Consider the following 13,003-nt stretch of genomic DNA (forward strand, 5'->3'; position numbering starts at 1 on the left):
ACACACACACACACACACACACACACACACACACACACACACACACACACACACACACACACACACACACACACACACACACACACACACACACACACACACACACACACACACACACACACACACACACACAATGTGACATCGTGTGTAATATGTGATGAATGTTTGGTAAGAAATTATGTCTGCATTGGAGAGATGGGACGGAAGACTGGTGGAAGAAAGTCTGAAAAGACAAGATGGGTAATTTGTTCCAGGGAAGGGATCCTCTGCAAGTGTATGCTGCTTGTCGGGAATCTTACAATCATGAGACCAGCATTAACACAAAGAAAAGAAAGGGAAGTGAGTAAGTAGCTGAGAAAGATGTTGTACCTCACACACTGACGTCGCAAACTCACGTCTTTGGCATAGTGAACCAATGCTGATTTTGTTCGAAGAATATAGAAACTGGTGGAAAATTTTATTCAACCAAAAGAAAATCTTCAGTTGTGTAGAAACTAACGAGTTCAAGGACAGTACTTTGAAAAGTATTGGAGAAAGATGTGATGAGTGGGGTAATACAATTGGTAAAAGAATAGAAGGTGCCATTGATCTGGTAGATGCTGAGCCAAAATACCATATAGACTGTGCTAGGAAGTTCTTTACTGATCTTCACAACAGTTCATTAAAGTTATCTTTAATAGTACCCTCTAAACTTGCCATTATCAGTACTTATTAAAGTTATCATTATTAGTACATTGTAAACTTGTCATTATTAGTATATTCTAAACTAGTAATTTTTAATACACATTAAATACATATTTGATAGAGCCTCTTTAACTTTTCATTATGAGCACATTCTAACTTTTCATTATTAGTACACATTATATTTATAGTTAAGAGTACCTCTCATTATTAGTACACGTTGAAGGTATCATTAATAGTACTTTTAAATTTGCCACATTTATTACTTATTAAAAGTATCATTAATATTACCTTCTAAATTAGATATTATTAGTATATTCTATATATGTCATTATCCGTACACATTAAAGTTATCAGTAATAGTACCTTCTAAACTTGTCATTATAAATACTTATTGTTATTAGTACCCATTAATGTTATCATAAATAGTACCTTCTCAACTTGTCATTATTAGTACCTTCTAAACTGTTCATTATAGGTACACATTAAAGTTATCATTAATACCTTCAAAATTTTTCATTATTAGTACATATTAAAGTTATCATTAATAGTACCTTGTAAACTTGTCATTAATAGTATATTCTAAACTTGTCATTATTAGTACACATTAAATATATCATTAATAGAACAATCTAAACTTATCATTATCAGTACCTTCTAAACTTGTCGTTATTAGTACACATTAAACTTATAATTAAGAGTACCTTCTAAACTAATCATTATTAGTATATTCTAAACTTGTTTTATATAGTAGAAATTAAAGTTATAATTAACAGTACCTTCCATACTTGTCGTTATTTCTACCTTCTAAACTTGTCAAAAGTAGAATCCACTAAACTTGTCATTATTAGTATATTCTAAACTTGTCATTATTAGTATATTCTGAAGTTATCATTGAAAGTATATCCTAAACTTGTTATTATTAGTACTTATTAAAGTTATCAATAATACATTCTAAACTTGTCATTATTTGTATTTTCTAGACTTGTCTTTATAAGTACACATTGAAGTTATCATTTATGGTACTTTGTAAAGTTGTCATTAGTAGTAATTTCCAAACTAGTAAAGTTAAACTTATCATTATTACTACATTCTAAACTGATCATTATTAGAATATCCTAAACTTGTCATTATTAGTATATTCTAAACTTGTTATTTTAGTATATTATGAACGTGTCATTATTAGTATATATATATATATATATATATATGTGTGTGTGTGTGTGTGCGCGTGTGTGTGTGTGTATGTATATATATATATATATATATATATATACAATGAATTATAATCATTACAACATCTTGCTTAGGTGTTTATCTAAATGATTCTTAAAGCTTCGAACTGAACTACATTGCACTACCTGTGCAGGAAGTTTATTCCATTCATTAACTACACGGTTGGCAAAGTTGTTTCTTCCTACTTCCAAATTGAATCTATTTCCGGACAGTTTGAGACAATTGTTTCTTGTCTGATTCTCATTCAATGTGAAAATTTTGTCACTGATGATGTATTCAGTTCCCTTTAGAATCTTAAAGACCTGTATCAACTCACCTCTGAGTCTACGCTTTTTAGGGAAAAGAGATTCATATGCTTTAGTCGATTTTCATATTATTTATTTTTGATATTTGGAATCAGTTTTGTGGCTCGCCGTTGTACTTTTTCCAGTCTGTCAATGTCTTTCATGAGATACTGTGACCATACGGAAACATCATATTCCAAATGTTATAGCTTGTTAATGAGTGATGGACTTTTGAAACAAAAAGATCGCGCAATCAGTCCTGGAATCTTATTTGCTTTCTCAGAGAATGAAATATACTGCTTGGATGATTTGAGGTCGTTACTGATAATTACGCCGAGATCTTTTTCACTATCCACTTTTGTTAACGAATTTCCAAATAACTTGTAATCGTACTTACTGGTATTTTTACCTATGTGCATTACCTTGCATTTACTTGTGTTAAAATTCATTAGCCATTTTTCAGACCATTGCTGTAATTTATCTAAATCTTCTTGAATATCTAATTGGTTTAAGTGATCATTTGCCATTCCGCACAGTTTTGTATCATAGAAGTGGCCCAAGAACGGAACCCTGAGGAACTCCACTTGTAACATTTTTCCATCTAGAAGTTTTTCCATTTAAAACAACTCTCTGTTTTCGACCATTCAACCAATTACTAGTCCAACCTAATGGGCTACCACTTATTCCGTGTGAAGCTAATTTAGTTATTAGTCTTTCGTGTGGGTCGGTATCAATAGCTTTTGCAAATTATAGATATATTAAATCTATATTGTTTCTTTTGTCATAATTCGAGATAACTGTGTTGTAGAATTCGAGTAAGTTAGTCACGCAAGAACGTTTCCGTCTGATTCCATGCTGGCTATCCTGTAGTTATTTGGTTTCTTTTTTTTCACTTTTTTTTTTTAATATGGGAGTAAAGTTAGCTAGCTTCCATTCTCTTGGGACATGTCCGTATATGATAGATTTCTTGAAAATAATTTCTAATGGAACAACAATCTCATTTTTCATTTCCTTTAAGATTCTTGGATGCCAACATTAAAGTTATCATTAATAGTACTTTCTAGAACTGTCATTATTAGTACATATTAAAGCTATCATTTATAGTTCCTTGTAAACTTCTCATTAATAGTATATTCTAAACTTGTCATTACAAGTTCACATTAGATATTGTTACGGGCGGCTGGTATGTGAAGAGACGTTACGTATAACGTCTAAGTGCTTAAGAACCAGCTCACTTCTAGAAGCCACTGTAGGACTGAACTATCTGGTCAGGGCCTAGATAATTCGTAAGACTAGAAGTAAAGGTAACAAAGAAGATTCCAGGAAAGGAATATTAAACTAGCGATAAAACTAGTAAACGAAATTATTAATGGAAAATATTTACAGGCAATCAACACAAAAGAGAATGGGCAGTAGGGTCAATGGGACCGTTACATGATTATAAGAATATGGAAATTATCGTTCAAATAAGAAACACAAGATAAGTATACAATATGGTACTATCTAAGTACAAAGAGATCAGGAACATGCATCAGAATAAGTAATAAGTACAAATATAAGTAAAGTAATGCAATGTATATCAGACACGTAATGTAGGCAAAAAGGGTGATCACTTCACACCAATCGTCTCATGAATCTAAACCTTCTAGTTTTTATCAAGAGATCAATATGTGGGAAATGACAAGGAATGAGCGGTTTCAACCGCTTATATACCATTGGACCGGAAGCGGGATACTTCCGGTTAAGGGTGCGGGTGAGGAGGAGGGTAAGTTAACACGTCAACATGGGTAGTTTTAGGACCCTCGACTTGCTTGAACAATCTATTTATTTAGTAACTGTCAAATCTGTGCGCTCCGAACTATTCAGGATTTCGCTTGTCTGTTTGTTCTACAAGAGTGCGCACCTCTCCGCACGTAGGCAAGATTACATATAGTGGACGGGCGTTACTGCTTAACATTGTTACAATACATACATAGACAAGAAATATGAACATAGTTATGTAATACAAAGGAACACAATTCTATAACATAATTACACATATGACGTAATATCTAATATTACGTTACAATATATCAATAATAGAACAATCTAAGCTTCTCATTATGAGTACCATCTAAACTTGTCGTTATAACTACACATTAAAGTACCTACACATGAAGAGTACCTTCTAAACTAATCATTATTACTATAATCTTAACTTGTTAATAGTAGACATTAAAATTATAGTTAACAGCACTTTCCATATTTGTCATTATTTGTACCTTCTAAACTTGTAAAAATTAGTAACTACTAAACTTTCCAATACTAGTATATTCTAAACTTGTCAATATAGAACACTATATATATCACTAATATTATCTTCTAAATGTCTCAATATTAGTATATTCTAAACTTGTACACATTAAAGCTATTATTAATAGTAATAACATAATTATTAGTATGATATAACCTTGTCATTATTAGTATATTCTAAACTTTTCTTATTAGTAAATTTTAAAGATATCACAAATAGTATATGCTAAATTTGTTATTATGAATATATTCTAAACTTGACATTATTAGAACCTTTTAAACTTGTCATTTGTTGTCCATGTTTAAGTTATAATGAATATTACCTTCTAAACTTATCATTTTAGTCGGCATTACAGTTACCTTCTAAACTTCTCAATAGTAGTACCATTCAAACATCATATTAGTACACATTAAAGTTATCATTAGTGGCTAAACTTATTATTGTTTTCATTATTTAAACATTAATATTGAAATTATATATTATAAATAAATATTAAATTATAAATTACAAATTATCTAAGTTAAAAAGATTAATATTATATTAGTACACATTAAAATTATCATTAATAGTACTTTCTAAACTTGTCATTATTAGCGGCCTCCAAACTTATTATTGTTTTTATTAGTACACATTAAAGTTATCATTAATACTACTTTCAAAACTTTTGAGAGTTGCACATTAAAATAAGAACTAATAGTACCTTCTAAACTTATCATTTTACACTTGTCATTATTAGTATATTCTAAATCGTCATTTTAATGTATTCCAAACATGTTTTCCATAATAGTACCTTCAAAATTGTCATTTTTAGTATATTCTAAACTTGTCATTATTAGTTATTCTAAATTTTTCATTAGTAGTATATTCTAATTTTGTCATTATGTGCTATTTCTAATTTTGTAATTTTAGTAATTGTTAAACTTATCATTATGAGTTTACTCTATAATTGTAATTATGAGTACATTCTAAATTTTTCATTATTAAATATTCAAAAGTCGTCATAATCAATGATCATTAAAGTTATCATTAACCTTATAAACTTATCAATGCTAGTATATTCTTAAAATTTTGTTATTGGTGCACAGAAATTGTCATTAATAGTAACTAATAAACTTGTCATTATTAGTACACATTTATGTTATAATTAATAATACTTTATAAAGTCATTATTAGTATATTCTTAAGTTGTCATTGTAAGTATATTCTAAACTTGACATTATTAATACTCATACAGGGTATCATCAATAGTATCTTCTAAACTTGTACACATTAAAAATATCATTAATAGTACTTCTGAACTTGTCATAATTAGTATATTCTAAATTCATCACTATTACTATATTCTTAGATTGTCGTCATAAATACAAGTTAAAGTACATTCTAAACTTGTTATTGTTAGAATTAAAGTACATTCTAAACTTGCTATTATTAGAATATTCTAAATTTGTCATTATTAGTATATTCTAAACTTGTCTTTATTGGTACACATTAGAGCTATCATTGAATGTACCTTTTAAATTTGTCTTTATTATATGCTAAGTTTGCTACTCTTTGTATATTCTAAAATTATCATTATTAGTATGTTCGAAATTTGTCATTAGTACATATGAAGTAATACACATTATTTGTTCCTTCTTAACATGTTATTATTAGAATATTCTAAACATTTAGAAGGTACTATTAGTACCATTAGTACTATTAGTACCATTAATACTATTAGTATCATTTTTAGAAGGTACTATTAGTACCTTCTAAAAATATCATTGTTAATATATCAAAAATATATTATTAGCGTGTTCTAAACTTCATTATTTGTACACATTAATGTTATTATTACATAGTACCTACTAAATTTGTAATTTTACTATATTCTAAACTTTTCATTATTAAAACCCTTTAAATTTATCATTAATAGTACATTCTAAACTTGTCATTTTAGTATATTCTAAATTATAAATAGTTATTATTAACAGTACCTTCTAAGCATGTCTTTATTGATATATAATAAACTTTGCATTATTTGCATTTTTATTATTATTATTATTATTTGCATTACACAATAATGTTATGATTGATAGCGACTTTTCAACTTATAATGTTTATTATTTCACTATTAGAACATATTAAAGTCATCATTAATTGTACTTTCTAAACTGAATATTATCATATTTATATTAGTATATTCTAAACTTGTTGGTTTATTCTAAACTTGTCATTATTAGTACACATTAATGTTATCTTTAAAAGCACCTTCTAAACTTCTTATTATTAGTACCTTTGAAATTTGTCAGTATTAAAATTATCATTAATAGTACCTTCCAATTTTTACATTATTAATATATTCTTAACTTTTCAGTAATAGTAGAGATTGAACTTATCATTAACATTACCTTCTAAACTTGTCATTATTAGTACACATTAGTGGCACAATCTAAACCTGTACACATTAGATTTATTACACATTAATAGTACCCTGCAAACTTGTCATTATTAATATATTGTAACTTGAAATTATTAGTATACATAGAAGTTATCAATTTCATTTTATTGGTACCCTCTAAACATGTAATTTTTACTACACAATCATGTTATCCTTCTTAGTACCCTCTAAAAAATTTCATAATTTGTATCTTCTAAACTTGTCATTATTATTATACATTAAAGAAAACATTAATACTATATTCTGACCTTGTCTTTATTAATACACATAAGATTTATCATAAGTAGTATCATCTAATCTTGTCATTATTAGTGTACATTAAAGTTATCATTAATAGTATCTTCTAAACTTATTATAATTAGTATATTCTAATCTTTTTATTATTATACATATTGAAATTACAGTTAATGATACATTACTTTTATTTTATTATTGGTATATATATAGAAGTGGTCATTATTAGTATATTCTAAACATGTCATTATTAGTTCATTTAGTAACTTCTAAACTTATTTTTTAGTATATTATAAATTCATTATAAGTATATTCTAAACTTGTAATTATTAGAATATTCTAAACTTCTTATTTTATATATGACATTGTTTAGTATATTCTGACTTTTTCATTATTAACTTATCATTTTTGTATATTTTATACTTGCCATTATTAGTATATTCTAAAATTGTCATTACTGATATTGTCATTACTGATATTGTCATTACTGATATTGTCTTGTCATTATTACTAAACTTTAACTTCATTATTAATAGTACCTTCTAAACTTGTCAATTATAGCATATTTTTAAATTTTCATAATTAGTACAAATTAAAAAATGTCATTAATAGTAACTGATAAACTTAAGGTTCTAAATTTGTTATATTTAGCATATTATGAGCTTGTCACTTTCAATTATCATTAAAAGTTATCATTAAAATTGGCATTATTAGTACACATTTATCATTATTAGTATATTCTAAAGTTGTCATTGTAAGTATATCCTAAACTTGTTAATATTAGTACTCATTAAAGTTATCAATAATTCTAAACTTGTCATTATTTGTATTTTTTAGAATTGTCTTTTATAAGTACACATTGAAGTTATCATTAATGATACTTTGTAAACTTGTCATTGGTAGTAATTTCCAAACTAGTCGTTATTAGTAAAATTCAAATACTTGTCATTATTAGAATATTCCAAACTTGTCATTATTAGTACGCCTATATCCTAAACTTCTCATTATTAGTATATTCTAAACTTGTCATTATTAGTACATATTAGTTATCATTAACCTGTCATTGGTAGTAATTTCCAAACTAGTCGTTATTAGTAAAAGTTAAAGCTATCATTATTAGTACCTTCTCAACTTATCATTAATAGAATATTCAAAACTTGTCATTTTTTGTATATTCTAACCATGTAATTATTAGAATATTCTATACTTCTTATTTTAGTATATTATGAACATGTCTTTATTCCAAATTGTCTCTATTAGTATGTACTAAACTTAACATTATTGTTTTATTCTAAAGTTGAAATTATGAGTATACATCAAACTTATTATTAGTATATCCTATCATTATTAGTATATTTCAAAATGTAATGATTAGTATATTATAACCTTTTCATTATAGGTATATTCTAAATTTCTCATTATTAGTTGTATATTCTAAACTTGTACTTTTTTAGTATATTCTAACCGTCTTTTAAACTTCTAAACGTGTAATTATTAGCATTTTTAAAATCTTCATTATCAGTATGTTCTAAACTTTACATTATTGGAATATTCTAAATTTTTATCATTAGTACAGATTAAAGTTATCATTAATATATCTTCTAAACTTATCATTATTAGTTTATTTTATACATGTGTCATTAATGAACTGGTTAATTTACTAAACGTGTCATTATTACTATATTCTAAGTTTTCATTATTAGTATGTTCTAAACTTGACATTATTGGTATATCCTAATTATTAGTAAACTTTATAATTATTATTAATACATCTTCTAAACTAGTATACTTTAAACTACTAATTATTAGTATATTCTAAACTTGTCATTATTAGTACATATTAAGGTTATTATTAATAGTATATTCTAAACTTGTCTTTATCGGCTGAGAAGAAACCTGCACAGCGAAGCTATAGCGGTAATCCCCTACCACACTCCTGGCCAAATGGCCACTTCCGGAAGGGAGTGTGTGGTTGGACATTCCGCATAAATCATCGGAAATTTAAAATTCCCGGCTCTGTGCAGGTGGCGCAAGCGTCTATTACCCCACCTCCCCCTCCCTATCCCCTCCCTTCTTACTCGGCTGCACGGATTGAGCCGTCACTTAGCATCGCGGAACCAGACGAGTCGGTCACTCAACAACCCACCTTCTTTTCATGCAGGTAAGTCTGGTTCCTGCTCGTGCTCGTGTTCTCGTAGGGAGCTCTACCTGTTCTCCTGCAGTTTTTCCCCTTCGGTGTTGTGTCCAGACACCTTTGGGACACCCCGTCTATGATTACCATTATTCTATTTTCAGACCAAACGCTTGTGTGTGGAATCCGGCTGCACAGCCAGGATCTCGTCAGACGGCCACCACGACCTCTGCTCCCGCCATACCCCTTGTTTCTCACAAGCTGGCGTTGTGTGCAAAGCGCGGGTTGAGGAGATTCGTGCTGCTCCTCCCAAAACCCGTTCCAAGCTAGCTGCCCTCGAACTCCTTCGGGAGGCATGGCGCAGAGCTCGGAAATTGAAATCCGCTGACGACCCCCCCCCCTAGTGTGGGCGGATCCGGCGTTAGGCGTGGAATTGGGCCTCGTTCGCCCTCGCCATCCGTCTCCCTATGTCTCCGAGACTTCCGTTGGTGCACAACCTGGGCCTCTCGGAGTACAAGGGGACGAGTCTGATGTTGCGGAGTATGGTGTCCCCGAGCGTCCTCAGGCCTCTCGGCAGCCCCATACATCCGACCATCAAGGGTCCTTAAAACCCTTACGGCTTGCTTTGTCAAGCACCCCCACGACCTCTGCTCCCGCCATACCCCTTGTTTCTCACAAGCTGGCGTTGTGTGCAAAGCGCGGGTTGAGGAGATTCGTGCTGCTCCTCCCAAAACCCGTTCCAAGCTAGCTGCCCTCGAACTCCTTCGGGAGGCATGGCGCAGAGCTCGGAAATTGAAATCCGCTGACGACCCCCCCCCCCTAGTGTGGGCGGATCCGGCGTTAGGCGTGGACTTGGGCCTCGTTCGCCCTCGCCATCCGTCTCCCTATGTCTCCGAGACTTCCGTTGGTGCACAACCTGGGCCTCTCGGAGTACAAGGGGACGAGTCTGATGTTGCGGAGTATGGTGTCCCCGAGCGTCCTCAGGCCTCTCGGCAGCCCCATACATCCGACCATCAAGGGTCCTTAAAACCCTTACGGCTTGCTTTGTCAAGCACCCCCACGAACTCGTCTTCCTCCCTAGTTCACTCGCGTGAACCCGGCAGGAAATCTCGCTCGAAAAAGAGGTCTGCCTCACCGAGGTCCAGGACGCTCAGCTTGTCCCCACCCTCCACAGCCTCTCCCCCCAACTCACCCTCCCTTCCTCGCTCTCCTTTTCCTCGCCGTAAATCCCACAAGGGCAGGGAGCCGGAGGACGAAACGAGGGGAGAGGGAACTCTGGCTGCCCAAGTGGCTGCCCTCCTTCCGTCCCTGATAGGCCCCGTCCTTGAATCGGCCCTATCACATTATCCGGCCTTTCAGGCCGCGCAAATCATAACGCACCCCTCTCCAGAGCAACCTCCTATTGAACCTACGGCTCTAGCCCCCCCTCCCACTCTCCCTCCTGGTCCTTCCCTCCGCCCCTCCGTGCCGGCGACAGGTATAGGACTAGAAGGCCCCTCTCAGGAGGAACCCCCCAATCAGACGTCCGTCGGGTTGGACGGGGTGGAGGACCACTACAGTTCTTCTTTACCTTATCCTCCTACCATGACGGACTCTTTTGAGTTCCGCCCCTTCTCATGGTGTGACCTTCCCCGGTCCTGGGAGTACTCGTTTGGAGAAGGCCACAAGCTAGTGGCCTGGTCTCCCGACTACTCGCTACCGGAGGGCTGGAGGAGGAGAGATGACGTTATCCTAAAGTGGGCCAACGACGAGGAGGGGGCTAAGGTTCTATATAAGATTCGACCCCTCTCCGCCCCGGCCTCCACGCCCTCCAGGATTTCCACCTCTAACACTCTGGACGCATTAGGTGCTCTCCTGGAGAACCCTCGTTTAAACCCTGATGGGCATATGTTTGTCGACAGATCGGGGGACTCGCCGGCGGTAGCACTCTCCCCAAACGCCTGGTTCCCGCAGGAGAAAGGGGAGAAGGCCTTAGACATCCCTGCTCTCTTCGAGCGGGCCCAAGACCAACCCAAGACGGTTCCTCCTCGACGGCATATCCCTTCATCATTCCCCGTCGTCCTGCCACCACCCTTCGCGCCGGAGGGCCTGCGCGATTGCTTATGGCACTCGGGCAGGGACCCCGCCCTCCCCCATCAACTTAGTGAACCGGAGGCTAAGTTGCTGACGACGGAGGCCTCGACCAGACAAGACCTTGCCTCTACCATCTCGACCGTCACGGCAATCGCGATGATGAGGAACTGGCTGACGACGCTCGCCACGAGCTTTGAGGACTTCCCGCGGGAAGAATTGAGGTGAGTGGGATATTTCAATCTATACAGAGGGTCCAGACCTGTCCTGGCGAGAGACGCTCAGGTAGCGTCTTCACCCAGGACGGAGCCTCTTGACTAGCGCCCAAGGACGAGGTCGTTCGGAAACGACCTCGGCCTCGCATATGTTATACGTTCTACAATTGAGCGATGTGACTTTATTACACCCTCCGGGGATCGGGATCCTTCTCGCCCTACTAATTTGATTCGCGTGTTTTCTGTATGCAGACACACCCTGGCGGCACTCTCTACCGTGGCAGAGGGTACAGCCAACATGGCGTCATCAGCCCTACCCCCAGCAGCGAGGGCCTTCACCGCGGCTCGTTTGGCAGCTCGTCAGTCTGCAACGCGGTCGGCCCCGGAGATAGCTCGCCGGGGCGTGGTGAGAGCAGCTCCCCTTTCCCGTGGTCTGTTCGACCAGGAAGCGACAGACCGCGTCTTCGCTACGGTCCCGACCGTCATCCAGATCCAACAACCCTCCCAACCTTCGGAGACACGCGATAGTGACCATCTCCGCTAGCACAGTTCTGGACTTCCTGTCTTGGCTAGCTGACACCACCAACAGGGCACCGGCGACGATCTCGGCTCACTCCGCAGCCCTCGCTGATCCACTCTGCTTCGGCATGAACATCAGAGTGCCACAAAGGGAGCGAAACCTTCTAATGAAGGGGATCCGCGCCTCGAGAGAGCCGAGACGTCAGCCGGTCCTAGCCTGGTCCTTGCATCGTGTTCTGCAGTACCTGACGTTCGAAGGGACCATCATGGAGGGGGAACACTTCCTTCAACGTGCCGTCTTTCTGCTCGCCCTGGCTACGGGTTATAGGGCGTCACAGCTGGCGGCGATCACCCGCCACCAGTCCTTCTCCAACCTGGAGGAGGACTGCTCTGCCCTAACTCTCGCTCCATCACCTACATTCCTAGCCAAGAATGAGCAGGCGGACGACATGATTGGCCCTATCAGAATACCATCCTTCCTGGAGGAAGGAAACCCACACCCGCTGTGCCCGGTCCGTGCGTTTAAAGACTACGTGGAACGCACGGAAGGGGTGTCCGAGGATCATCTCTTCTACAATTCGAAATCTCGGAACCCCCTAACCCCGAGGTCCCTGGCGCGTCTACTTTGCCGCATTATAGAGAAGGCCGACCCGGGCCATGCCCCCCACGCCCACAACATCAGAGGCCTCGCGGCATCGCTGGCATTTCTCCGCACCCACTCTGTGGAACGGGTGCAGGACCTCGGGGGCTGGGCATCAGCAACTTCCTTCAAGACACGGTATCTCTACCACTCGATCACCCCTGTCCCATGTGTCGCCATGGGAACGGCTCCACCCCTCTCTTCGCAAAAGAAGGGGGGCAAAGGGCGACCGAGGGGTAGGGGAAGGCCCAGGAACCGCT

At 36.5% G+C, this 13,003-nt stretch overlaps 1 protein-coding gene across 1 annotated transcript; it reads left to right on the forward strand.

The window, feature by feature from the left end:
- The first annotated feature begins 236 nt into the window (after positions 1-236).
- LOC143023748 (uncharacterized) lies at positions 237-12,272 on the forward strand. Its single transcript, XM_076182350.1, has 3 exons — positions 237-339; positions 10,123-11,593; positions 11,837-12,272. The coding sequence occupies exons 1-3, from the start codon at positions 237-239 to the stop codon at positions 12,126-12,128; spliced, it is 1,866 nt and encodes a 621-aa protein (XP_076038465.1). The 3' UTR covers positions 12,129-12,272.
- Positions 12,273-13,003: the final 731 nt, after the last annotated feature.

This window comes from Oratosquilla oratoria, unplaced genomic scaffold, assembly GCF_046742065.1.
Source record: "Oratosquilla oratoria isolate Oo_2021 unplaced genomic scaffold, ASM4674206v1 SCAFFOLD57, whole genome shotgun sequence".
NCBI lineage: Eukaryota > Metazoa > Arthropoda > Malacostraca > Stomatopoda > Squillidae > Oratosquilla > Oratosquilla oratoria.